General features: G+C 58.7%; 1 protein-coding gene across 7 annotated transcripts in view; it reads left to right on the forward strand.

Annotated features, from left to right (window-relative positions):
- C7H1orf127 (chromosome 7 C1orf127 homolog) overlaps positions 1 to 25,532 on the forward strand; it is a 42,266-nt gene extending 16,734 nt beyond the window's left edge. Inside the window, exons 5-15 of one of the 7 annotated variants that reach the window (XM_070079285.1) lie at positions 1,655 to 1,755; positions 4,971 to 5,090; positions 7,977 to 8,101; positions 9,340 to 9,483; positions 14,614 to 14,652; positions 16,185 to 16,322; positions 16,820 to 16,904; positions 17,928 to 18,124; positions 18,353 to 18,476; positions 23,133 to 23,341; positions 23,792 to 25,532. In XM_070079285.1, the coding sequence (XP_069935386.1) occupies positions 1,655 to 1,755; positions 4,971 to 5,090; positions 7,977 to 8,101; positions 9,340 to 9,483; positions 14,614 to 14,652; positions 16,185 to 16,322; positions 16,820 to 16,904; positions 17,928 to 18,124; positions 18,353 to 18,476; positions 23,133 to 23,341; positions 23,792 to 24,748 (2,239 nt within the window). In that variant the 3' untranslated portion in view covers positions 24,749 to 25,532. Of the gene's footprint in view, positions 1 to 1,654; positions 1,756 to 2,487; positions 4,880 to 4,970; positions 5,091 to 7,976; positions 8,102 to 9,339; positions 9,484 to 14,613; positions 14,653 to 16,184; positions 16,323 to 16,487; positions 18,125 to 18,352; positions 18,477 to 19,048; positions 20,903 to 23,132; positions 23,342 to 23,791 lie in introns of those variants that run through there. The other 6 variants (XM_070079287.1, XM_070079286.1, XM_070079290.1 and 3 more) reach the window with 6 other exon arrangements.
- The last annotated feature ends 1,677 nt before the right edge of the window (positions 25,533 to 27,209 follow it).

Below are 27,209 nucleotides of genomic sequence, written 5' to 3' on the forward strand. Positions count from 1 at the left end.
AGAAGCGGTAGTGCTCCCGTGAATGCTCTCGTGCCCGTCTTTGGCGGCACCTGCGCTGGCATTTCTGTGCGTGTGGAGGTGAGGGTCGCAGGTGGAGGTCTGATCAATTTCAGCAGATCTGCCCGTTCCAAAAGTGGCTGAACCAAGCTCCCTCCCAGGGGGAGCAGGCGGGAGCTTTCTCCGCACTGTGTCTGCCCTGGCCCCCTGTTGAGGTCAGTCCTCTTTTCCAACTTCTGGCTCCAGGATTGTTCCGCAACTCCCTTCAAGGAACCTGTGCTGAGAATTTAGGCTTTGGGCTGCGGTTTTTAAAAATAGCCAGAGTCCCAGCAAGCAGGATTCCATTAAAACAGCAGCTCCTGTCCCTTCCCCGCTTACAGCTCTCCCGGGCTGCTCGTCCTGTTCCTGACAGAATTCCAGCCTGCGCCATGGCTCCCGAGGGCCTGGTGGCTCCGCCCCGGGCTGCCCCTCACCTCCTGGCCACTCTTCCTCTTTGTTGCTGACCACAGCTCCACGGACTTCCCAGGTCCTACACATCCTGGGCTCATCCCTCACTCTGCACCTGCTGGGCTCACCTGTCATCTCTCAGCCACGTTTTACTCGACATGGGGAAATTTGGAATAAGCAAAACCCAACCGAAACCAACCGGTACAGGAGCCTGCGCTGGAACACCACACGCTGTCTCGTGCAGACCCCTCCGGCTCTCTCTCACTCCATCCTTGCGCTGTTGTGCAGAGAACTCAGTACACACAGTCATTCTTGCTCAGGGACAGGCAAATCAATCGCGTCGGGGGAGGTTCACCGGACTTGCCTCTCTCAGCGTGGAGGAAGCGGCTGTGAGGCTGTTTGCCGGTTCAGCTCGACGTCCCTGATCCGGAAATGCGTCTTCTCTTTCCTCTCCTTTGAACGGCTTCTACCGTCTGCCTGGTTCCCTCGTTAATAACGAGCTAATAAAATCTTCCACACAGCCTCATTTATTTCATCTGTATGAGGTCATGATGCTACCTTTTTTCTCACCCTGTTATCTTTTTAAAAAATTGTCGTTTAGCACCGACCTCTCAATTGGAGGGAGCCCCCCTTTCTCTCTGCACTGTAGGCTCTTCGTCTCATTGTTCTGCTTAATTTTTGGGGGGAGTTGACTGTTGTTTTTCTTATAGATTGACTTATTTATTTGAAGGGGGGAGAGAGAGAGAGAGAAAGAGAGATCTTCCAACTGATGGTTCACTCCCCAAATGACTACAACAGCTGGGGCCTGTCCAGGCCAAAGCTAGGAGCCCAGAGCACCATCCGGGTCTCTCATATGAATGGCAGGGGTCCGAGCACCTGGGCCATCTTCCATTGCTTTCCCAGGTGCATTAGCAGGGAGCTGGATCAGAAGCAGAATAACCAGGACTCGAACCGGCGCTCTGATATGGGGTATGGGATTGCAGGCTGTGACTTAACCCACCGCACCACCACGCTGGCCCTAGAGCTGACTGTCATCCGAAATGTCTTTATTCAGCTATGTTTTCACTTGTCCATGATGGTTCTTTCTGTGTCTTGGCCATTGCACACAGTAGGCCCTCAAGAGGAACAGCATGGGGTGAGTGAATGGATGCAGGTAGATCGGGCCTCGGAGCCTGTGTGTCCCCTCCACGCTCTCTGTTCTGTCCTGCAGGGCTGTCTGCCTTGTCTGTGTTCAGGCTGCCGTGTCCGCGTGGAGTCTCCCCTCCAGGTCAAACAGGCACGGGGCGAGCCCTGCACGTGAAGCTCTGACAGGTAACTCGATGATACTTCCAGGCTCGGGCAGTTCCTGCGGAGACTGGTAGCTGGCGTGCTGGGGGGAGCTGGGTAACTCTGAAGTGAGACAGCCACAGAGCCTGCCCACAGTGTGGCTGTCCGCTGCCCTCTCCCAGCGCCAACAACATGGGAGCCAGGGAGGCCACGTGCCGGGGTCTCATGGCTGCCTGGTGCCGGGTTCAGGTTGGGCCTGGCATCCTCTGACTCAGAGCCCGGGGCTTGTTTCAGTCATAAACACCAGCACGCACGGCATGTGCCGTGTGCCGTTGCCAGGCTGGCCTTGCTGCCTCGTCCTTACATCAGCACGGTGTTTACAGCAGGGGACCGAGGTTCAGAAGAGCGAGGGACTCGTCTGCGGTCTCACAGCAGTGGGTGGCAGAGCCAGGACTTCAACCCGGGCAGCCATGCGCCTGCAGCCAATGAAGACCCTGTGCCAGTGCCATGCATCTGTCCAGCAGTGTTATGGGCCAGGCCTTGTGCTGGGCACGTGCCATGCATCCCTTCATTGTGTCTTTGAGACAGGCACTGTCACTGTGCCACAAGGTCAGGGGACGCCGAGACCACCTTCTTGTTTGTAAGATGTTACTTATTTGAAAGGCAGAGAGAGAGAGAGAGAGAGTTAGGGAGAGGGAGAAGAAGAAGGAGAGGGAGAGGGGGAGGGGGAGGGGATGGGAGGAGAGGGAGGAGATGGGGGAGGGGGAGGGAGATTTTCCATTCTCTGGTTCACTCCCCAAATGCTTATTTTAGCCAGAGCTGGGCCAGGCTGAAGCCAGGAGCCTAGAACTCCACCTGAGGCTCCACACGCATTGCAGGGGCCCAGTACTTGGATCATCACCCGCTGTTTTCCCAGGCGCATTCGCTGGAAGCTGGATTGGAAGCACAGTAGCTGGGACCCAATCCAGGAAGGTCCAATGTGGGATGCGGGTGTCCCGGCAGCAGCTTAACCCACGACACTACGATGCCTGCCCCGAGACTAGCCTCACCTTTTTTTTTTTTTTAAGATTTATTTATGGGTCAGCACTGTGGCAGAGCAGGTGAAGCTGCCGCCTGCAGTGCCGGCATCCCATATGGGCAGCAGTTGAGTCCCGGCTGCTCCTCTTCCCATCCAGCTCTCTGCTGTGGCCTGAGAAAGCAGTGGAAGATGGTCCAAGTCCTTGGGCCCCTGCACCCGCGTGGGAGACCAGAGGAGACTCCTGGCTCCTGGCTTCAGATTGGCTCAGCTCCAGCTGTCGTGGCCATCTGGGGAAGACCTCTCTCTCTGCTTCTGCCTCTCTCTCACTCAGCCTTTCAAATAAATAAATAAATCTTTTTAAAGAAAGAGATTTGCTTATTTACTTGAAAGGCATAGTGACAGAAGAGGAGAGCCAGAGGTAGATATCTTCCATCCACTGGCTCCCGAGGACGCCATCATCTCCCACCGCCTGCTCGGATGCAGTAACAGGAAGCTGGGTCAGCGGCAGAGCAGGCGGGGCTTGAACTGGCCCCTGGTATGGGATGCCGGCATCACCAGCACTGGCTTAACCCACTGTGCCACAACGCCAGCCCTGACCATCCTCCCTTTCGACTTCAAGTCGGAGAGTCCCCAAGACCATTTCAGGTTCAATAATCACACATCCTGGGGAGACCCGGGGCCAGGCTTCCAGGTGTCCTTACCTGAAGAGTCCGCCACTCCTGCTAACTTCTCCCAGCAGCAATGTGGGACAACACACAAAGAATGTGGCCAACCCGGGCCGAGGTCATCGAGTGGTCAGACAGGTGGGCGTGGCTGCCCTTAGTCTCCAGCCCCCGTGGTGAGCTGATGCCGCAGCCCCGGCATAACTCACATCGTCGGCAGGGGCTATCCGATGTGGCCAGTGCCCGCAAGGAAGCAGACACTCCTATTGGACAGAATATTCCGAGGGCTTAGAATTTGCCACCCAGGGGCCGGTGCCGCGGCTCACTAGGCTAATCCTCTGCCTTGCGGCGCCGGCACACCAGGTTCTAGTCCCGGTCGGGGTGCCGGATTCTGTCCCGGTTGCCCCTCTTCCAGGCCAGCTCTCTGCTGTGGCCTGGGAGTACAGTGGAGGATGGCCCAAGTGCTTGGGCCCTGCACCCCAGGGGAGACCAGGAGAAGCACCTGGCTCCTGCCATCGGATCAGCATGGTGCGCCGGCCGCGGCGGCCTTTGGAGGGTGAACCAACGGCAAAGGAAGACCTTTCTCTCTGTCTCTCTCACTGTCCACTCTGCCTGTCAAAAAAAAAAAAAAAAAAAAAAAGAATTTGCCACCCTGGTGCTGGGGAGAGGAGGGGGCCTCAAACCTCTTTGGGCCAAGGTTCATTCTTCCATGTGCCCGCCTTGCAAAAGAGGAAATGGGTCTCGGAGGGGTTAAATGACTTGTCCCAGGTGCGATAGCTGGAGCCAGCATCTGAGCCCTGAGCGTCCAGCTCCAGGGTTGGATGCACACAAGGTGTCCCTCCTGGCAGCTTGCAGGTCTCTGTCGAGAGAGAGATTAGCAGGTAAGATGCTTCCAGCCTTCCCAGGCCTCCTGTTGTCAGATGGTTCACACCTAGAGTGAGTTTCGTTCAAGCTGTCTCAGCTGTCCAGTGTTGGGGAGCGCCGGGCAGGGCTCCCTGGGGAAATAAGCAAGAGTCCACTTCCTATGGCCCAGCTGTCTCACGTGTCCCTGTGTGATTCCAGTGCTTGGATTGAAAACACGCACTTCACACACGTATGGCGGTGTCTGTGGATGCCAGGCACTGGGCAGGGTTTCGGGGCATGTGGTGAACAAATACCCCATAACTTACACTCTTCACGGAGGGCGTGGTTTGCACGTCTAGGGGACAGGCAGTAGACGCCTCTCCAGGGTGTGACGTCCTTCATTCCCATCTTTAGGACACGCCAGGCTCTGGCCAGAGCCGTGGGTGGAACAAATATTGACCCAGCGGCTACAGGCGCCAGGTGCCACTGTGAGGAAGAGCCATGGGGGTGGGGTGGGCAATACTGCCAACACAGCCCCTGCCCTACCTGAGCCCATTTTCACGTGAGTAAGAGGCGGGCTTATCTCCACCCATCTTCCCTCATGGGAGATCCCACGAACAGCCACACACCATAATTCTCATCAGTGGTATGAGCCGGGAAGGAGGGAGACACAGAGCTAGGGTGGAGGATGTGGGGGGGTGGTCACCTGCTCCCCACCACCCCCTTCTTCCTTCCAGAAGTGTCTTCCTGGTCGACCGATGAGGTCGAGTGCTTCTCTGATTACATGACCCTGTGGGTCCCACGGAGCCGCCTGGGAGGTTTGAAGCGGTGGCTGAGCAGAGTCCTGCACCCACCAGGTAAGGGTCGACGTCGGCTGGGTCAGACAGCGTCTTCGCTTGTACGCCAAGCCCACCCTTGGAAATTCGTAAGGCACCCTGTGGGACTGGTGTGGCCTAAATCTGTCCTGGGTGGGTTGGGCGCCCGGTGGCCGTTGGCTCTGGACATCTCAGAAGTAGCATTTGTGTATTAAAAGGCCACTTTTCCAGTAGAAATGCTGTGGATACATTAAGCTGTCGCCTGTTCTTTGGAGAGCCATTATTAATGGAAAACAATAGATTAATAGTTTTAAAACGCTTGTTCAATAAGTAATTTTTATGGCTCTGGATAGAGCCCATTAAACATTTCTGTGTGTTATTATAAAGAAGTTTTAAGCGTAAAATCATAAAGTCAATAATCAGAGAATTAGTCACAGCGGCCAGCCACAGCCCATTAGTTTTCTGCGCTGGCAGAGACACCTGTGGCTTTTGAGGGAGCGTTTTCATTTCGCGCGGCAGCCCGGCAGCGCCAGGTGGGGCTGGAGAAATGGCGGTGCCTGCTGCCTTCCGAGAACTTGAGCGGACAGCGAGCAGGTGTGAGCGGCGGGGTGCCAGGCAAATATTTACAAAGTGCAAACGTGGATGCAAAACTAAAGCGACCCAGGTCAATTTGCACATCCAGCCTCAGACACTTTATTTCCCCAGTGAGCCGCCTTCCACAGCCTCCCTCCGCCCGAGGCGCGGCCTTGATCTCCTGCTAAAGATAGTAGTGCAAGCTGCGAGCTGCTGGGAGGGGAGCCTCTCCCCCTGGGGGACCCCCACGCGGAGCCCCGTGTCCATCTCCCACCCACTGCACGCTGAAACTGCGAACCTTCAAGAACGGCCTTTAAAAAAATCATGTCAAGTGATACAAGATAATTGTGGAAACTAGAGGGAGGTCCAGGGCAGATGATGGAGCGGGCCCGTGATCCCTCTGCTCGGGGGGAGCGCTCTTGAGATCTCTGTCCTCCCACGGAGACTGCCTGAGCCTCCCGATGCCAGGCACGGTGCCAGCACCAGGGAGGCGGCGATGCCCCGGGTCGGGGGTGACAGGTAGGGAATAGAATCGATACGCAAACTGTTTGATGGCGGGTTGGCAGGCAGTGTGCACTGCGGAACAGAAAGCAAGGATTCAGGATCAGGAGTGTGGTCAGCGCAGGCTCGTGGGGCAGTGCGCAGGCAGGTAGGAAGGAGAGAGTTCCAGACCCAGAGCACGTTGGGTGCAGAGGCCCTGAGGCAGGAGTGCGCCTGGCATGCTTGAGACACAGCCCCAGTGGTGCGGCAGGGTCAGAGGGAGGGAGGTGGAGGGTATGGGGGAGGTGGTCAGCGAGTGAGGGGTCTTGGAGGACCTTGGCTCCCTGCCCCCTGCCCCCGCCAAGAGAAGAATGGAGGTGTCTGAGCAGAGGAGAGCAGGATCTGATAGAGCTTTGAACGGGATCCTGTTGGCCACCGTGCGGGTCACAGACACAGGGGCTAAGGGAGGAAGCCTGGAGCCAAGACAAGAGGAGCCCAGAGCAGGGAGACGGGGCCGGATTCCGGATGTGCCGCAGCCCCGCTTCCCTGTGGTTTAACTGTTCACTGTTTCTGTGACCTGCAGAAAATTCCAGAAACAACTCATAAGCTTTAAGTAACTTTCATTATAGTGTACAGGTAACCATTGTTCTATTTTATTATTAGTTATTGTTCTTTCTCTGCCTAAGTTTTTTTTTAAAGGTTTATTTATTTGAAAGTCAGAGTTACACAGAGAGAGAAGAGAGGCGGGGGGGGGGCAGATCTTCTATCCAATGCTTCAATCCCCAGATGGCCGCAGTGGCCGGAGCTGCACTGATCCAAAGCCAGGAGCCAGGAGCTTCTTCTGGGTCTCCCACATGGGTGCAGGGGCCCAAGAACTTGGGCTATTTTCTTTCTTTCTTTTTCTTTTCTTTTTTTTTTTTTTTGGACAGGCAGAGTGGACAGTGAGAGAGAGAGACAGACAGAAAGGTCTTCCTTTGCCATTGGTTCACCCTCCAATGGCCGCCGCGGCCGGCACACCGCGCTGATCCGATGGCAGGAGCCAGGTACTTCTCCTGGTCTCCCATGGGGTGCAGGGCCCAAGCACTTGGACCATCCTCCACTGCACTCCCTGACCACAGCAGAGAGCTGGCCTGGAAGAGGGGCAACCGGGACAGGATCCGGCGCCCCGACCGGGACTAGAACCCGGTGTGCCGGCGCCGCAAGGCGGAGGATTAGCCTAGTGAGCCGCGGCGCCGGCGGGCCATTTTCTACTGCTTTCCCAGGCCATAGCAGAGAGCTGGACAGGAAGTGGAGCAACCGGGACTTGAACCGGTGCCCATATGGGATGCCAGCACTGCAGGCAGTGGCTTCACCTGCTACGCCACAGTGCCGGCCCCTGCCTAAGTTTTAAATGATACTTTATTATCATAGATTTGTGTGTTCAAATGCACTTCATAAAGTCTGTGGACAGTGGACTTACAGTCAGGCTTACCCCGACGGAATCTGCCTTGAGGATAACTGAGCGCTGGTTCCTGGGGTCAGGCAGCAGGGACCCAGGCACGTGCTCCAGGAAGTTTGGGAAGTACCTTCACGAGAGGCAAATGTGGCACCTGTAGGGTCTGGTGCCATCCGTGATTTCTGGCAGCCACAGAGCATCTTGGAGTGGGTCCCTGAGCCTAAGGGGCCGCCGAATCCCCCGTATCCGCCGTATCCGCCATATCGAAGGGGAAATCACTGGGCCTTCCTGAGGGTGCAAATCTTTCTGGGCCTTCTACCTCTGCCTCTTCCAGACACCCCAGGAGAGCAGCTCCGGGCAGAGGGTGTCGCTGTTTCTGACCTTGCTCACCAGTGGCCTCAGCAGGCTCAAGCCACGTTGCCGTCCCTTTCTCATTACAGGGACCTGGAGGGGCCCCGACCACCTGGATTCTTCCCTGGCCAAGTGTGGCTACTTCCTGCACCCTACTCCCGACGGGGACTTCATCTTCCGAGTTCGATACTCGGCCTGCTTTGTGCAGAAGGAGGTGGGCCTGTAGAATATTTATTTAAAAGACAGACAGACTGGCAGATGTTTGTCCACTCCACAAATGCCAGAAACAGCAGTGGCTGGGCCAGGCCGGAGCCAGGAGCCAGCTAATCACTCTGGGTCTCCCACTGGGTGGCAGGCCACTTGGGCCGTCATCTGCTGCCTCCCGGGGTGTGCATTAGCAGGAAGCTGGAATTGAAAGCGGAGCTGGGACTTGAACCTAGAACTCAAGCAGTGTCTTAACTGCTGTGCCAAATGCCGGGTCACGTAGAGGCCTCCCCCTCCCAGGAGCTTGAGGCCCTAGAAACCTGGGACCTCCCCAGTGAGGGCTGGAGAAGGGGGTTTCGGGGCTGGGGATGGAGGGGTGGGCTCATGCCAGTTAGAGGGGGGCAGGCCCTGACTTCTGCAGTGGCCTGGAGGGGGCGTGGCTCCCAGGTATTCTTGGTGGCTAACTTCCACTCCCTGGCTCCTGGGCAGGTGTAGTCCGGCCCAGGACCCTCACAGTCCCCCCCGTTTTCTCCTCTTTCATTTCTCATCCTCCTTCCGTGACTGAGCCCAGTTCTTCCCTAACGGGGTTGAGGCCCTTCCTGGGGATGGGATTTCAGGAGCTCGCCTCCTCCTTAGTCCTCATTCCCCTCCTCTCTGCGGTCGCCTCCTTTTGCACCCCCTCCCCCCAACAGCAGCCTTCTCAGGCCCTGCCCCCAACCTTACCCCTGGGTTCTCCCCACGTGGCGGGAGGAGGGCCCTCGTGGAGCCCATTGCTATGACATCTCTGAAGCTGCACCTTGCACACAGGGAGGGAGGGGATGAGCAGACCAGGTCTTTGTGCGCAGGCCGGGAACGGCCACGCGCCTTTACCTCGGGCCCTCGCTCCTCAGCTGCCTTGACTGTCAAATGGGCACAAGAAAGCCGGTCGTGGGTGTCAGAGGGGACACAGATGTTGAGCAAATGTTTGCTAACTGTCAGGGGAGCTCAACCAAGACCTCTTGTTCTGGCCAGGGCGGTCCCTCCCAGACCCACAGAGAATCCCCAGCCCTGAGGATTTCCCCGGTGGGAGCCCAGAGGCTGAAGCTGGGGTCTGGGTCCCTGCCAGTCTTAGTCTCCCTGCCCACCCTGCCTCCGAGACCTGCCAGCTTCTAATCCTATTTGCTGCTAACGGCCACTGACCCGTAATTGTGGCCTATTAACTGTGTTTCTCTCTTTCACCCACACGCACGGATCTCGCCCTGCTTCCAGACAGCAAATTACAGGTTGGAAATCAGAATATTTCAAAAAGGGGTGAAGAGGTTGGAGCGGAGTGATCGCTACGTAATGAAGTGTCCCCGAATCGGGTCGAGGCTGGGCCAGCAGAGCGTCCGCTGCAGCCCCGAGTTCATCCAGGTACCGGCTGCCCAGGGCCTGGGGGGCGGCCGTGGGGCATCTGTGCTGGACTTCTCTGTGAAGGTCAAGGCCGGCGGCCATGGCTCCGAGCCCAGGACATGGCCAGGCGGAGAAGCGGCGTCTGGGGCTGCCTCACGCCTCGTCCTCTGCAGAGGCCTGGGTTCTGCGGGGCTTTTCTGAGCACCAAGGGCTGAGATGGGCTAGGAGAGGGGGTGGGCTGAAGGTCTCTGAGTGGCTTTCTCCCTGTTGCCACGGGGCCACCTGCGTCATCACCAAGGCTGCAAAACCCTCTCTGTGTTCCTTCTCTCTGGGTTGAAAGTCGCGAGTTCGGATGCTGCGTTTTAGCTTGGGCCGTGGCGGTTACAGAGCTCAGGTGCCATCAGGTGTGCTGTGTCCATTTGGAAGATCAGCCCTGGAGGTTTATCCCCAAACCCCACTCGTCCTCTGCCTTACGGGCCGCTAACCCCCCCCTGGGGGGGGCTCTGTGAGCTGAGCCAGCCTGGGGGGTGGGGAGGATGGCAAACACCACAGGGGCCAAACCTGTCACAGAAAGGGTGTGGATTTTACCCCTGCCCTCATTTACTCAACAAAAACAAAAGTACTTCACAAGGTCTATGGAGAAATGGAATGAAGAGATGTTTCTTTTCCTCTCTGTCTCTCTACCTCCTAAGTAAATAAACAATTAAGTGGATAAGAAAGGGGAGCAGGTGTTTAGCCTCATGGCTAAGCCACCGGCATCTCACATCGAGGTGCCTGGATTTGAGTCCGGCTCCCAGTCCTGCTTCCTGCTAAGGCACACCCCGGGGGGCGGTGGTGATGGCTCAAGCCCCTGGGTCCCTGCCACCCACGTGGGAGACCTGGAGTGGGCGCTCATTCCCAGGTTTGGCCCCAGCCCAACTGTGGACATTGCAGCACTTGCGGTGTGAACCAGTAGACGCGAACTCTCTTTTTCTCTCTTCCAAATTAAAAAAAAAGTTTATTATGATGCAAAAAAGTTCAGAATAGTTTTTCACAACATGCATCTTCTAAGAATTTTCTGGAGATGCCTCGTATGTAGGGCTCAGTCCGTGCCAGGCACTATTCTTACCGTTCTGTTTTAACTCACTTCACCTCCACGGCAACCCTAGGCAGCAGGTGCTCTTGTTATCCCCCGTCCAAGGATGAGAGAAGTAAACAGAGATTCAGAGATGGGCCGGGGACCCGCAGGGCGGTGCCGACTTGAGCGAGGTGGCAGGTGGGGGTGGGGCAAGTGGAGCAGCACAATCCCCACCCCAGCCCCCGCAGAGGGGCAGCAGCTACCCAACTCCAGTCCATCTTGCAGGATTTCCAACTTTTGATGAAAAACTGGAAATCTGTAATTGTTTGGGAAATCTCCTTATTAAAAAATAGTTGGCATTGTTTTTTTTTTTTTTTAAGATTTATTTGTTTATTTATTTGAGAGGCAGAGTTACAGACAGAGAGGGAAAGACAGAGAGAGAGGTTTTCCATCCACTGGTTCACTCCCCAAATGGCCACAACGGCTGGAGCTGCGCCGATCCAAAACCAGGAGCCAGGAGCTTCTTCCAGGTCTCCCATGTGGGTGCAGGGCCCCGGGGACTTGGGCCATCTTTCACTGCTTTCCCAGGTCATAGTAGAGAGCTGGATCTGAAGAGGAGCAGCAGAGACTCGAACCGGCGCCCATATAGGATGCTGGTGCTGTAGGTGGAGGCTTTACCCACTACACAACAGCGCCCACCCCAAGTTGCCTTTATTTTTATAAACGTGTGTGGTCCAATGAAATGCTGAATTTGGCCAGAGGGATGAGAAGGGAGACAGGAGGGAGGAGGAGGCTGGAGTGAAAACTCGGCTAATTAAGCACCTACTGCAGGGTCTTCCAAAAGCTCATGGATTTCAGATTTTCTGCTCTAAAATGAACTTATCTTTCCATCCATTGTCCATGGCATTTTTGAAGCCACCTTGCATTTGCTGGGTGCTGGTGCAAAAGTTTTGGCTAGGACAGAGCCCCTGGTCCCAGGAAGAGCGTATAGTGTTTTTCTCATCTGGCCTGGGCTTCTGGAATCTCTTTTAGCCAGCAGTTGGTTGTGTCAATTTCCTTCCTTCCTTTCTTTTTCTTTTTTTCTTTTTTGACAGGCAGAGTCAGACAATGAGAGAGAAAGAGAGACAGAGAGAAAGGTCTTCCTTCCAAGGAAGGGGAGGCAACTGGAAGAGGGGCAACCAGGACAGAATCCGGCGCCCCAACCGGGACTAGAACCCAGAGTGCTGGCACCACAGGCAGAGGATTAGCCCAGTGAGCCGTGGCACCGGCCTGTGTCAATTTTCTTTTTTTTTCTTTTCTTTTTTTTTTTTTTTTTTTTTTTGACAGGCAGAGTGGACAGTGAGAGAGAGAGAGACAGAGAGAAAGGTCTTCCTTTGCCGTTGGTTCACCCTCCAATGGCCGCCGCGGCCAGCGCGCTGCGGCCGGCGCACCGCGCTGATCCGATGGCAGGAGCCAGGAGCCAGGTGCTTTTCCTGGTCTCCCATGGGGTGCAGGGCCCAAGCACCTGGGCCATCCTCCACTGCACTCCCTGGCCACAGCAGAGAGCTGGCCTGGAAGAGGGGCAACCAGGACAGAATCCGGCGCCCCGACCGGGACTAGAACCCGGTGTGCCGGCGCCGCTAGGCGGAGGATTAGCCTAGTGAGCCGCGGCGCCGGCCTCAATTTTCTATTGGTTTTTATTTAAGACTTATTTATTTGAAAGGCAGAATGATTGGGGCGGGGAGGGGAAAGAGACAGAGACAGAGACAGATCTTCCACCTGCTGATTAACTTCCCAAGCGGCCACAGCAGTCAGGGCTGGTCCAGGCAGAAGCCAGGAACCTGGAACTCCATCCAGGCCTCCCTTGTGGATGGCAGCGGCCCCAGCACCCAGGCCCATCTATCTGCTGCTTTCCCGGGGGTATTAACAGGGAGCTGGACTGGAAGCCGAGCAGCCGGGACTTGAGCTGGTGTTCTCGTAGGATGCAGGTGTCACAAGCAGCGGTTTTACCCACCGCACTGCAGTGCTGGTCCCTGGCCTGGTTTCGGAGTGAGTGCTCTGTCTGGCGGAGCCCCCAGTCCAGTCTCTGCTGAGCCCGCCTCACTGCCTTCCCGGACTCTGCAACCCCTTTGCTTCCCCGCCGTAAGGAGCAGAGCTAAAGGGGGGTGGTCTTCCTCTACCCACCTGCCTTGCAGGGGTGCCCCCAGTTATGGGTTTGACGTCCCAGGGCCGGCCACTTCTCCTGCGCACTGGGCCTGTAATTCCAGGAGCAGCCGCCAGGGGGGCTGATCCTGCGGCTGACACACGACACTGGGCGGAATCGCTGAGAACAGCGGGACCGACTCTCCGCTCTGCTGCCCGCTTTGTCTCCTTCTGCCGCCGAGGTGTGGGGGTGTGCGGGGGCCCACATTCCCAAACAAGGGCGCAGAGAGGTGGAAAGCACGCAAGCGACCGAAAACGGGTCTGCGCTGCCCCAGCCCCCGTCCCCGCAGCCCCCTCCCCCTATCTGAGAACCTCATCGAATTGACTGATTCATTCCTGGTGACTTCTGCAGCCGCCGCTTCCGTGGCTGCACCTTGAACTTGCATTAAGTTTTAATTAAAGCCGTTTCACCGGCCTTGCCCTTGGCTAAATGCAGCTGTGGGCACAGGGCACATAGATATTTAATACTCTGCCTCCCCCCGCTGATGGCGCAGGGTGCCCAAGGGTGTACCCGAGCCGTGCCCTGCTCGCAGCAATCCGCCAGCTCGCTTAAGTGTGCCCACAGGCCCTGAGCGGGAGGCCGAGCAATAACTATTCATTGCCCTGGGTTAAGTGTGCCCAGGGGCACCCGTAAACTCAACGCAGTGATTAGCGATGGCTCCCAGTGAAGGCTGCCCAGGTCCTGGGCGATGTCCGTGGACCCTAAATATAGCCTCCTCCTGGCGACTGAAAGGGCACCGTGCGCTCCGGCTGCGCCTTGGTCACCGCACCGCTTCCGTCTTGTGGGGGAAGGTCGCCCGCCTTCCTAAAACCCAGCCTGCGGGGCTCCGCTACCTTCGACCCAGGGCGGTGAGGACAGTGGGCAGCCCTGGCGGTTGGTGGGGGCAGGCTGAGTCCTCTGCAGCCTCTCGCCCAGCCGAAGGCGTCTTCCCGAATCTTCCCAAGTCAAAGCGGCTCCTTTCCCAAAGACAAGGTCATAGCAGGGCCCGCGGGCAGGGTTCCCTGTGGCCTGTCCAGAGCCTGTGGCTCGCTGGGGCCCGGAGGCAGCAGAGCTGGGACACCCAGAGGCCTGAGTGTGTGTGTGTGTGTCGGGGGGGTCCTCCTTCCAGCCCTACCCAGTCCTCTCGACGCTGGGAGAGGGTGGGAGTAGCCTTCGCCTAGGAGTCCGGCCCGTCCCCTCTGGCCTCGGTTGTGGGGGGTGGGAGCCAGAGGACCTCAGAGGGGCTCCCGTGGGTCTGTGGCTCCATCCCAAGTCTACACCTCTGGCCCAGGTGCACAGCCCAAGGGGGAGTGTGGGAAGAGCAGATGAGAGGACGCCGGGCGGGGGTGGGGCTGCAGCTGGGGCTCCAGGAAGGTCCCCCGCCCGCGCCAGCACCGTGTTCCTCACCTGTGAAAGGAGAGATAACGGCGCCACTGCACGGGCCGCCTGGGTGGGAGGCTCAGGTGCACTCCAGGACCAGCTGTCCTGTTTGCCGGGGACCGCCCTGTTTGGGTAGAGAGGCCTCAGTGGCAGAACTTCCCTCTCTGCCCTCACCTGTTGGGCCCAAAAAGGAAAGACAAGGGAGCAAAGCATGCTGGGAGGACCGGGAGGAGGCCCCGGAGACGAGCCGCATGCAAAGTGGGTTCTGAACAGCATCTGCACGTCACACACCCACTCTCGGCCTTGCCAGCTGTGCCCGGGACCCCGGCTGCCCCATCGGCCAGGCCCAGGGCGGCAGCTGAGGCTGCGACATCTCCCTGGCTCTGTTGACACTGGAGTCCCAGAACATAAATGATTTTCTTGTCTTAATGAGCAAACAGCCCGGCCGCCCGCTGGGGTGATTACCGGCGCTCTCGTGCCCGGGGCAGCAGCGTCTGCTCGCTCACCCTTGCTTGCCACTGCCAGGAGGTGTTGCTGTCTCTTTGTTCCGCAGGTCTCCCGGCCTCTGCCCCTCGGAAGCGACGGTGGGCAGGTGAGTAGGCCAGGAACAACTTTCTGGAAGGTTCTGCCAGGCCTGGTGCGCCTGTGGACAGCACCCACTCTCTGGATCTGGATCTTGGCTGCCAGAGCTTTCCTGATGATGTCCAGGCAGAAGCCCAAGGCCACCAGAGGGGCACCCTGAGGAGGGGGCCAGCTTTGCGTGGGGGGCCGAGTTTCTCCCTGCAAAGTCCCTGGTAACCGGAAGTCCCCCCCCCCCCCCAAGCCTCCCTGTTCCCAAGTCGCACAGCTGCGTCCCTGAGCCTGCCTGCTGCTGCCCGGGGTGGGTTTTCCGTAGCCTTCCGGAAGGAACCAGCCTTTCACTCCACGTCGCTTCCCCTTGAATCTCGGCTCTGGGACCTTGTTCTTTTTTCTTTTTTTTTTCTTTTTTTTTTTTTTTAATTTTTTGACAGGCAGAGTGGACAGTGAGAGAGAGAGACAGAGAGAAAGGTCTTCCTTTGCCGTTGGTTCACTCTCCAATGGCCGCCGCGGCCGGCGCACCGCACTGATCCGAAGGCAGGAGCCAGGTACTTATCCTGGTCTCCCATGGGGTGCAGGGCCCAAGCACTTGGGCCATCCTCCACTGCACTCCCTGGCCACAGCAGAGAGCTGGACTGGAAGAGGGGCAACCGGGACAGAATCCGGAGCCCTGACCGGGACTAGAACCCGGTGTGCCGGCGCCACAAGGCGGAGGATTAGCCTAGTGAGCCGCGGCGCCGGCCAAGGGACCTTGTTCTTGCTCGGGGCCTGAATTCCTCCAGCCCGTCCTCCGAGGAAGGGGGCTGGGGAGCCTCCCGGCCCACCTTTCTCCCAACAGCAGGCACCCCCTGTGCACAAGGCCCTGGTGGTAAAGTGACAGCGGGAGCAGAGACAGGGCTGAGCGGTCGGCATTGCTCTGGGGTGACGGGACCTTCATTTCTTTCTTTGTGATTTATTTCTTTGAAAGGCAAGCATCAGAGATGGGGTGGGGTGGGAGAGATGGAGAGAGAGAGAGAGAGAGATGGAGAGAGAGAGAAAGGTGGGGGGGAGGAGATATCTTTCATCCATGGTTCACGCCCTCAATGCTGCAATACCCAGGGCGGAGCCAGGCTGAAGCCAAGAACTCCATCTGGGTCTCCCACATGAATGGCAGAGACCCCAGCACTTGGGCCATCCTCCACTGCCTTCCCAGACGCATTAGCAGGGAGCTGGATTGGAAGTGGAACAGCCAGGACGCCAGTGGGCTCTCCAGTACGGGATGCCAGCACTGCAAGCGGTGGCTTAACCGGCTGCTCCACAACGCTAGCCCCACCTTCATTTCTTTAGCCCTGCTGTGCCGGGCACCCTGCAAAGTAGCTGAACCCCAAAGAGCCAGGGCGCCCACGTCTTCTGTGTCTCCCCCGTCAGCAGCCTGCCCTCCTGCCCTGGTCCACCCCTTCCTCCTGCGGTGCTGGACCTTCCTGAGGTCCCCTTGAGTGTCCCTCTCCTGTACTCTGGTGACTGTGTCTCCCTGGCTCACTGACGTGTGCACGTGTCCCGCTGCTTCAGATGCCCTGGCTGCTGTCCCTCCGAGGGGAGCTGGTGGCCTCCCTGGAGGATGCCGGCCTGATGGGATTGTCCGTGGACATCAATGCCTCCGAAATCACTGTGCAAAGCCCGCGACAAGACCTTCTTCAGAGGCGGGAGGTCAGCAGTGGACAGCCAGTCCTGCCAGGCTGCGGGTCCTCCAGGCACGGCACCCGCAGGAGCAGTTTGCCACCCTGCCAGTGCCGACTCAAATGTCCACCTGCGAGACCGGACAGATTTAGGCAGGCGGCTTTGAAAATTGGACCCCATTAGCGTAAAGTGCTCTGCTCGGCAGATGAGGGGCCCTGTAATCATGCATTCAGCGCGTCCTGATGGTGGTGGCAGGAGCGTAATTACCGTCTCTTTAAATAGCCCAAAGTTGCCGGGTAAGAGGAGACGGCTCACATGACATTTGCTCCAAGCTCGCTTCCTGCTAAAAATATCCCCGCTAAATAATATTTCCTGGTTGCATCGGGGCGGTGGTCCCCGACCTGGGCTTGGGAGGGCTCGGGGCTTAGTCCAGAGACCAGTTTGAAGCGGGGGTGAGGAGGGCTGGGGGGGTTGCGTCCAGAAGGAGCTGTTTCAGAGGCCACAGGGCGGCCGTTCTGTCTCACCAGGTGCTGAACACCTCTGCGGAGCTCCTGCCACTCTGGCTGGTGAGCGGTTCCTATGCCTACTCCCTAGAAGCTGCTTGCCCCCTGGGTAAGACCCGGGAGTGCCCCTAACGGCACCCTCCTGACTGCATCACCCTGGCCCCCTCTGTGTCTCTCTCTCCACTGGGCACCTTATTCCCCTCGCTCCCGCCCCGCCTCCTCTCTTCTCGGCTCCAGTCGTGACCGTGCGTTTCTGAAATGCTGGATGGGGTGTAGGGTGCCGGGGAGAAGCTGAAGGCCGGCAGAGCTGGGGCTGGGGCCCCCCAAGCCGGGAGAGCCCCCGCAGCCTTGCTCGGACACCCACGCGCACTGCTGGCGTCTGGGACCCGACACGTGCTCAGCTGTTGGGCTCAGTCTGGGGTGACACCATTGCCACGTGCCTTATGTAACATAAAGAGGCCCGGAATCTGAAAGACCACTTCCTACCTCCAGGGAATTTAAATTCTCAAGAACTCGGTATGCAAACTTAGGTGGATCAAAGACTTCATCCTGTGTGGGTAGAGCAGAAATGACTAAGCCTTCCCGTGTGTGCGTATAGGATTTCATCACGGACCTGAGTTTCGGGATCAGGGCTCTGGGGAGTTTCAGGCATTGGGGTGGCCCAGCCAGGCCCGGCAACATCTCTTCTGTTCTGATGTTTGAAATCCCTTTATTTGGAGACAAATGGTTTCATTTAGCAACTGCAGAGCTGGCGTAATACGCCCTCGCGAGAGAGCTGACACGATGAAATTCTTGCTAAAGTGTAAACAGCTGATAGGAGCTGCGTTTCCTCAGAGCCCTGGGCCGGGGCACGGGGCCGGGGCGACCGTCTTGGCGGAGACATCTCTGCAGTTTCTGGGGTGCAGCCCTGCTCCTGCCGTCTGTTTCCTCGGGGGCCTCTGCAGATGACGGGAGCCCCTGAGGGTCTGGGGTGGCCCTTTCTCCTTCTCGCTCCACCCACGCAGCTGCGTTCCAGGACACCAAGTCACCTGCTGGCTGTCACCGCCTGGTGAAGCGACACCGCGCTGGCCACAGATGGCCCCCAGGCCCGTGAAGTGCGGCTCTCTCTGTGTCACGTGTCCTTCCGTTGCAGGGTCAGCCCAGCCTGAGTCAGAGGTCTTAGTTCACGTCCCCAAGCAGAGACTGGGTCTGGTCAAAAGAGGGTCTCACATCAAGGAGAGCTTGAGCCTGCGGTTCCTCCGGGTCCACCAGGCCGGCACCTTCACCGTGACCGAGAGCGGGGATTTTGTGGTGGTCAGCATCCCGGCGGCCGGACTGTTGCGCGTCCAGGTCAGTGTCCTGGTGGCGTCACCAGCCTGCCCTCTCCCAAGACCACTTCTCTGGGCCATGGCCGCCGTGCAGAGTCGGGCACCGGGAGGGCAGATCTGGGGGTGCAGCTCCAGAGGGACCTTGCGCTCGTGCCCCTGAGCCCCAGCACTCTTGCGGAGGCGTCTCTGCGGGGGCGGGAGTGCCAGGAAGCCCCCTGCCAGGCCCAACGCATCCCTCCTGGCCCCGCAGCAATGCCAGGAGGCCCGAGGAGGCCCGGGGACCAGAGCTTTCTACAGGGTGGACCTGAGCCTGCAGTTTGCCGAGATGATGGCCCCGGTCGTCTGGACGGTGGAGAGCGCCTTCCCCTGTGTGGGTAAGACAGGCACCAGGAGGGAGGGTGAGCCTGTGGGGGACAGGCAGGCCCCGCGTGCACCCCTCTCCCTGGCCCTGGGCTTCTTTCTCCCGGGACTGACGGGTCCCACACCCAACCAGGTAAGGAAGTGATGGGGTCAGACCCACTGGCCAGAGCCTTCATGAGGACAAGGGCAGCACAGGGTCCCCTGGGTGACGAGGTCCCTGGCTCTGGAGTCGGAAGAGGGTGGGGCGGGAGGTGAGCGTCAGCTTCCCAGCCATCTGCACAGCCTCGGCAAGAGACCTTGTGGAGACTCGGTTTCTTCATCTGGAAAATGGGAACACCAGTACCTGTTACGCAGATGGGCTGAGAAGACCGGGGGGAGGGGTGGTCAGTGATGTAGAAGAGCCTGGCAGGAGGCAGATTGCTTCTGTCCTCATCTGTCCAGCTCTCCCTACTCGGGGCCCAGCTGTTCAGTACGCTCCAATAGACGGGTCAGGCTCTCGGGCCAAGAGCACTCCACCATGCAACCTTTCTCTCTCCTTCTCTCCCTCTTCCTTCCTCTCCTTCTTCTTCTTTTTAAATTGTGAAAGAGAGAGAGAAAGAGAAAAAGCTTCCATCCACTGAGTTACTCCGCAAATACCTGCCCACAACAGCCAGGGCCGGGCCAGGCTGAAGCCAGGAGCCAGGAGCTTTACCCAGGGCTCGCACGTGGGTGGCAGGGGCCCGGGAACGTGAACCGTCACCTGCTGCCTCCCGAGTCAGGAAGCTGGAGCCAGGAGCCGGAGCTGGGATTCCAACCCACGCGTCTGGCGTGGGGCGCAGGCATCCCGCTGGGGTCTGAGCGGCGAGGGCGAATCCCCACCCTGCGACTCACTGCTTGACCGGCGAGGAACCGCCTTCTGAACGTGGTGTGTGTCCTCCACGCCAGGACACGGGGATTTCATCTTGAAAGGGGTTTTTCGGTGTGAGCGCGGCTACCAGCCGACCTGGCACTCACACGTGCAAAACCACCGGGAGCAAACGCCATTGAGACACAGCGTAAGGAAATGCACATAATTCACAAATGCTGTCGATCACTTTCATCTCCGACTTCCCCGCGGTCCTCAATAGAAGACAGACGCGCAGGAGATTCAACTCAGATGTTAGCCGCGCCAAGAATGCCCGGTTACCAGGATATGATGTTTCGGTACTGCATAAAAATGTAATTATATTCAGAACTATATTTAAAGATTAAAAGGGGGACTGCCTACCACGTACAGCCCCCAGTTCAGAATTGGAAACATAGGGAAAGACGGAGTGGAGGAGGAGTTCTGGGTCCCCTAAAAATGGCAACGTTTCCCGCAAGTTTTTACGCATTTCGGCTCTTTTTCTCTTCCCAGTTTCCTGCAGCCACGACATGGATTTTGCAAAGGCTGGGGCTTTACCCGACAAATATGTACCAAGCACAGAGGCCCAGCACGAGGCTTGAGGGGCCGCAGAGGCCCCCGGATTCGGCTCTGGGTGTCCAGCGGCGTCCAGTCTGCAGGGGGAGATGAGAGGTGTCCAGAGAATGCCCGTGGAGGGCGGGGGGCTCAGGGGTGACACCAGAGAGCCGGTGAGCCTCGTCTTGGGCCTTGAAGAGACGGTCAAGTTGTTAACACAGAGGTGATGAGCAAAATACAAAAATAGCAGCAGCAATAAAGACATGTTAGGAAGGTTTTTTTTTTTTTTTCCTCTCTGGAATGATTTACACAGGAAAAGAATGTTCTCTTCCCCATCGTATTACTTACATGTCAGCAGCCGGAATGACTCTCCCTTCTCTGGCTCCCAGGACCCCTCGCCTGCCTCCCCCCGGGGGCCTCTCAGTCTTTCTATTCTTATCGTGGCCAGTGGGGCAGGCTCCCGCCTCGGTGGACGCCCTGAGCCCGGGGCCGCGTCTGCCTCTTGTCCAGGTTTGTCCGTCTTTGCCGGTCTTTGATCAACACTTCATACCTACTTGTTACGTTGCAGTTTCGCTAGGAATTTTCAAGAGGATGTTTTAGACAAAGACCACTTTTTTTCCTTTGTAAATATGTGACTAACGAAGGGGAATATTAGTGGGTTGCCTGGGCTCTCTGTGGTCACGGGCGTTTTAGTGTCTTTCCCCCTCCCCACAAAGTCCTGGAACCTACAGGACATGTCCTGATTATTTCAGATGGTGGCTGTTAAGACAGTGGGGGTATCGGATGCCTCGGCGGCTTAACCCTCTGAACCACAGCGCCAGCCCTCCCTCCACGCCTTGTAAGGATTTATTTATTTATTTGAAAGGCAGAGTTAGAGAGAGAGAGAGAGAGAGAAGGAAAAACAGAGAGAGCACACATCCTACTAAAAACACAACCTCAGGGCTGGTGTTGTGGTGCAGCGGGTTAAGCCACTTGCTGCCTGCAGCACCAGCATCCCTTATGTGCAATGGTTCGAGTCCCAGCTGCTCCACTTCCAATCCAGCTCCCTGCTAATGCACCTGGGAAAGCAGCAGAAGATGGTCTGAGTGCTTGGGACTTGCACCGGAGTGGGAGGCCCAGGGAAGGCTCCTGGCTCCTGGCTTTGGCTTGGCCCTGCCCTGGCCTTTGTTGCTGTTTGGGGAGTGAGCCGGCAGGTGCAGGGCCTCTCTGTCTCTCCCTCTCTCCCTGTGACTCTGCCTTTCAAATAAATAAAGAGAATCTTAAAAAAAAAAAAAGTGGGGAAGTAGAGTGTGCACCTGGCAAGATAAATTTAGAGAAGAGGAGGGGAGAGATAACCGTTCCACATTTTTATAGAAAGATTTGTTTATTTATTTGAAAGGCAGAGTTACAGGGAGAGAAGGAAATTAAAAGATCTTCCATCTGCTGGTTCACTCCCAAGATGGCCACAATGGTCAGGGCTGGGCCAGGCCAAGGCCAGAAGCCTGGACCCTATTCAGACCTTCCACTTGGGTGGCAGGAGCCCCGGCACTGGGGCCATTTTCTGCTGCTTTCCCAGGTGCCTTAGCAGGGAGCTGGATTGGAAGTGGAGCAGCTGGGACTTGAACCAGCGCCCATGTGGGATGCGGCAGTGGCTTCACCCGCTGTACCACAGTACTGGCCCCTGTTTTCACGTTTAAAAAACTGTCTATTTATTTGTTTATTTGAGAGACAGACAGACAGAACTGTCACCTGCTGCTTTACCCCCCAGATGCCCGCAACAGTTGGGGCTGGGGTTGGGCTTGAGCCAGGGCTGGGAGCGAGGACCCAATCCAGGTCTCCCGTGTGGGCAGCGGGGACCTAACGACTTGAGTCATCCCTGCTGCCCCCCGAGTGACCCCGGTGGGAGTTGGAGCCAGGGTCAAGCCCAGGCACTCAGTGTGGGATGCTGGTGTCCTAACGCTCAGGCTGACGGCCTGCTCCCTGTTTGTGCAGTGGACAGTGGACAGCAGAGGTCATGGTGGGCAATGCCTCTGGGGGTAGGGAGGAGGAAGCCCGGGGCCCAGGTGTGGGGGCTCCTGAGAACCCTGCACCTGCCTCACTCGGCCGGAGCCCATCCCCCCTCATAGTGCTCTGATCATCCACGTGAGTCTGGTTCTAGAAAAGCCCTGCCTTTAACGTTTTGTCAGTTAATTAAAAATCTCTAAGACACTCTGCAGGCCACATCAGACGCGACTTAGGCCTGTATTTGACCCGTGGACCAGGATTTGCAAGTTTGAACCCAACAGTTCTGGACCTTGGTGGGGGGGTGAGTTTGGCCTCCCCAGAGGGTGCTTGGCAGCGTCTGTAGCATTGTTGGTTGTGACCGAGGGAGCTGCTGCCGCTGCCTGGTGGGTGGAGGCCTTGGCCGCTGCTAAACATTCCCTGCCCCGAGCAGAGAGGGTTCTGGTGTGAGGGCCGGATCTCACCTCAGGCTGGCTGGCGGGAGTCTGCCCAGGGCTGTGAGGTGCCTGCGGCTGGGCTGGTGTGTTTAACCTCCAAGTGGGAAATAGCTCCACAATCAAACTGGTGGTGGCATCCGGCCCGGGCCAGGTGCTCTCTGCAGGAAACCTGACTTCTTGCAATTCAATTTCACTTTCAGAGATGTGTCTTGATGTGCACCCAGTCTGAAAAAGGATTCCCCGGGGCTGGTGCTGTGGCGTAGAGGGTTAAGGCACTGTCTACAGTGCCAGCATCCCATATGGACAACCGTTCAAGTCCTGGATGCTCCACTTCCAATTCAGCTCCCTGCTAATGTGCCTGGGAAAACAACAGCAGAAAAAAAAAAAAAACAACTCAAGGTCATCTGTGAAGTTCAAAATTCAGGCCTGTGCTTCAATTTTTAAAAAATATTTATTTATTTTAAATGTAGAGTTAGAGAGAGAGTTCTTCCATCCACTGGTTCACTCCCCAGATGGCCACAATGGCCAGGGCTGGGCCAGGCAAAAGCCAGGAGCCAGGAGCTTCCTCCAGGTCTCCCACGTGGGTGCAGGGGCCCAAGCACTTGGGCCATCTTCCACTGCTTTCCCAGGCCATTAGCAGAGAGCTGGATTAGAACTGGAGCAGCCAGGGCTCAAGCTGGTGCCCATAGGGATGCCGGTGCCGCAGGCAGTGGCTTTACCTGCTCCACCACAGCGCCGGGCACATTCGAGCTCTCCAAGCTTGCATTCCCCCACCTGCAGTAAAGGGGACCCTCGTGGTCTGACAGCAGGGTATTTGGGGAATTTTATTTTCTTAGGAAGAAGACCGACCTCTGCCTCCTTTCTGGAAGGTTCAGGCACGGAGTTGCCGACCTCAACAGCCGCACCAAGGACCTCTCCATCCACGCAGTCCCCAAGCTCGGAGACCCCTGTGGCAGGAGTGTGGTCTTCCTCTGCCCAGCGCCGAGCTGCAGGAGCCACTGCCCCGGAAGGGCTTTCTCAGGACCCTAACCACGCACTGGCCAAGGCAAGTCCCGCTGTGCCCTCTGTCCATGGGTTCCTCCAAAGGGTTTGGTGCCCATAAGCCATCCGCAGGGCCAGCTGGGCGTGAGATTTCTCTTTCACCACCATTCTTTCAGAGTCAGCCCCACTCTGACCCTACCCCCACCCCACCCCCAACTCTGTCACCTCACCCAGTTTCTCACCTGAAGGCAGGCCCCTCCCCCCTATCCTGGCTGCCCCCAGCCTACCAGTGCCTACCAGAGCAAACGGAGGAGTAGGATCACAGCTATAAACTTAAAGTAGGGGAGGGAAACTGAGGCACATCCCAAAGGACTTGGGGTAGAAACCGGAGAACCAGCTGAGGTCTAGAAGCTTCCACAGGCCCTTCTCCTGGCCCGAGAGCCTCAGGCAGCCAGCGCCCACCTGCATTAATTTCTAATGCTGCTTCTCTTTCTACACTCTCTCGCCACAGCAGGAGCGTGAACGGTTCCCACAGAGAGCCAGACCGGCAGGAGGAAGCTGGACCCCCACTGCCTCCCTCACCCCCAGAGCCACGGAGGCTGAGTGCGGCCCCCCGGCACCCCCGGGGGAAGTGGGGTTACCTGGATCTCCCCCGCCTTCAGCCACGCCCTCCCTAGAGTCCGCAGGAGCTGTTCAGGCTGGCCCCAGCCCCCCACGTCGAGGTTCCCCAGACCCCACTGCCCTGCCCGTGCCTTCGTCCTCAGAAGTCTCCTCTCCTCCGTCACCTCCGTCCGAACGGCCCCAACTGTTTCTGGGCTCAGGACCGTCACTTGCCCCTGCTGAAGGTCTAGGGGCTGAGAGGCCTGGGCCGGACCCTGCCCAGCCACCAGGAAGCCCCCTGCTGCAGGGAGAGTCACCGGGGCAGGAGGCCACTGCTGAGCCCGTCCAGAGGGAGCCTGACCAGGCCAGCAAGGGTCTCCAGCCACTGAGGGAGCCCCCGATGGCCAGCCTGGCAGAGGAGGCGCTGGTTCCCTGCCAACCTGCCTCTCTCCCCAGCGTGGGCCTGGCCTCCCCAGAACCAAGTCAGGACACACAAGGGCTGCGATGCACCAGCCTGCAAGGGCTGGAGGCCGCGGCTGCCACCCCAAGGGCGGGGCAGCGGGGGACCGCATCACCAGATCCCACTGGGAGCCACAGGGCGAGCCCAGCGGCCTCCCCAGCCGCCCGTCCGGCCCCCACCTCCAAGAAGCCCGCCGCCTCATCCGTGCAGGGGTCAGGCAGAGCTGGGGACCTGGAGTCAGTCCCCAGGGGGTCCCTGGGCCGGGACGCGTCGGGGGCTGCACACCCATCCGGCCTTCCACCTCTGCAAGCCCCGACCCCGCCGGCTCCTGTGGCACCTTCACCCCCAGCCTGGCCGAGCCTGGACACCCACCCCCCACTGGCCGCGGGGCCTTGGCCCACCAGGAGATGACAGGGCCCACCTGGGCACCTGGCTCTGGGTGCTTCTGAGCCTCGGCACCCCACGGAGGGGCTTTCTGAGGGGCCCCTGGCTGGGCTGCTGTGGAGACCCTGGGGGTGAGTCCTGGGAGTGCCCCTGGGAGGCAGCCCAGGTGCCCCGGCCTCTCCTGTGCCTGGGCCAGGCGAGAGCGCGGAGCTCTGCAGCCCCGCCTGCCAGGGACCAGGGTTCAAGTCCTGGTTTCTCTGCTCTCTGGCTGTGTGACCCTCTCTGAGCCTCAATTTCCTGATCAGTCAAGTGGGAAGATTAGAGTCCACCCCAGCGGGGCAGGGGATAGACAGAGCCCCGCACAGGGCAGCCGGACAGCTCGGCTCCAGCCCAGGAGAGCAGGGCGGGACACCAGCCACAGTCAGGCCTCTCTGAGGGGGAGGGGGGTAGGACCCCCAAGATGGTCTTCGGCCTCGGGCCTTGGGGCACCGTGGCCCCAGCTGTCTAAGGCCTCAGGGAGGAGAACTGTCTCCTCGCTTTTCCTCTGCAGCGGTGGGTACCCCGCGGGTTCAGCCACCTCCAGCGACGCCCGGTGACCCCGTGGCGCAGGCTACCCGGCTCGGAAGCCCGGCTGTGGTTGGGCACGGCGGCCTGGGCCTGCCGGAACAGCGCGCCCACCCCGTGCTTCCCTGGAAGGGTGGCACCCCCACCCTCCAGGCCGACCCACCCCTGGAAGTGGGATTTGAAACACGGCCAAGAGAGGAGGCTCCACCCGCCCGGCTCAAGGAGTAAATAAATAAATAAATAATCAGGGTTGTCTTGGCTGATAAACGGCCCCCACCTCGAGGACCACCGCTCCCCCCGGCCGCCCCCGCCTTCCTCCTTCTCCGGGCAGATCCATCCCAGGCAAAAGCTTAATAGCCCCATTTAAGGCTTTTCCTTTTCACCACGGAACTGAGCCGCTTCTGCCATTACGAGGTTTTCAGCTTCTCTCTGAAATCAAATTACCGACTCCATTTAATTTTTTAAAAGCTTGGATGATTTCCCTTCTTGAATGGGAGCCGTGACTCCAAGGCCAGCCCCCACCTCGCCCCACCCTGCCAGGCAGTTCCCCTGTGGGCAGCTGCTGCCCAGGGATGGCAGCCCCCACGCCGTGCAAGCCCGACACCGAGAGGAGGCCGGCGGGCAGAGGCCCATGCCGCCTGTGCTCCCTGGGCACCTGGGCTGGGAGAGGAAACACAGCCGCGGCCTGGCCCGGGGCCTGCGTCGACTCTGGAGGCTTCAGGGGCTGGGCGGGGGTGTGGGGGGTCAGTGGTTAGAGCCCGGTGCTGCTGCTGGGGGCTCCCCGAGCATGTGCAGGACCCCACCCTGGATAGGTGTTTGTGGGGTGCCTCCCCTGAGCCAGGAGCCATCCCAGTTCTGGGGAGGCTGCGCTGCATCAGACAAAAAGGCCCTCGTGCAGGAAGGAGTGTTCCGGGGGTGCAGGAAGGGGGGATCTGGAGGTCGACAATAAGAGCGTGTAGACAAGTCCAGGTACCGCCGAGTGCTCTGAAGAGACCTGGACAGGCGGCCCGGGTGGGTGGGAAGGCCAGGGTGACCCCTCCTGGGGCACAAGGGGCAACCCTGGAGAGAGCTGGGGGAGGCATTGGGCAGAGGCACATGTGCAAGGGCCCGAGAGGGCTGCAGGGACAGAAAGGAGGCCTTCGGAGCGGGGGGGGGGGGGCCGGAGCAGAAGAGTGGGGGTGGCAGGAGGCTGCGGGCTTGGAGGCCCGCCGGGAGCCCAGCATTTATTCCGGCTCCACAGGCAAGCACAGGAGTGGCTGACTCCAGTGCAGAGTGGGTGTCTGAGGGACAAGGGTGGCAGCAAGGCCCCCTCCCCACTGGAGAGAAAGGTGACCCAAGGGTGGCTTCTTGCAGGACTGTGCCACGCCCACTGGTGGCCGGCCTGACGTGGGGGAGCAGCTGCTGGGTGCGGTTGGAGACAGGGGCCTCTGGTGTGTCCCAGGGGTCTCTGTCCCCGTGTCCTGCAGCCCCCAGCCACCCTTCACCGTTTCCATCCCCTCCAGGCCACGTGGCTCGGGGACACCTTATCCCAGGGACGCGCATGCTCTCAGGAGTCCTGAGAGCCAGGGCAGACGCTTTCCCAGGTCCGGTTGCCATAGAGGGAGACCAGGGGGATGGAGTTAATAAAGTCAGCAGGCTCCACCCGGCGCCTGGGTCTCCCCGGCTGAGGGGCTGGGCTCGCGGACACAGGAACAGACCCCTTCACTCCTCTCCCTTCGCTGGCCTCGCTCTGAAACGCAGGACCAGAGGGGTCGTGAAATGTGAGCAGTGACATCTGGCACGGAGGGCTCCGCCCTTGGGGTCAGCGGCTGCCCGGCGGGGTCTCACGGAGTGTCCAGTGCTGGTCCCTTTCCCTTCTGGGCTCCCCTCCACGAGCACAGAACCTGTCTTGAGCACGCCTTGCAACACCCAGACCCAGCGTTTC

The sequence above is a fragment of the Oryctolagus cuniculus genome, chromosome 7 (genome assembly GCF_964237555.1).
Source record: "Oryctolagus cuniculus chromosome 7, mOryCun1.1, whole genome shotgun sequence".
In the NCBI taxonomy this organism is placed as follows: Eukaryota; Metazoa; Chordata; class Mammalia; order Lagomorpha; family Leporidae; genus Oryctolagus; species Oryctolagus cuniculus.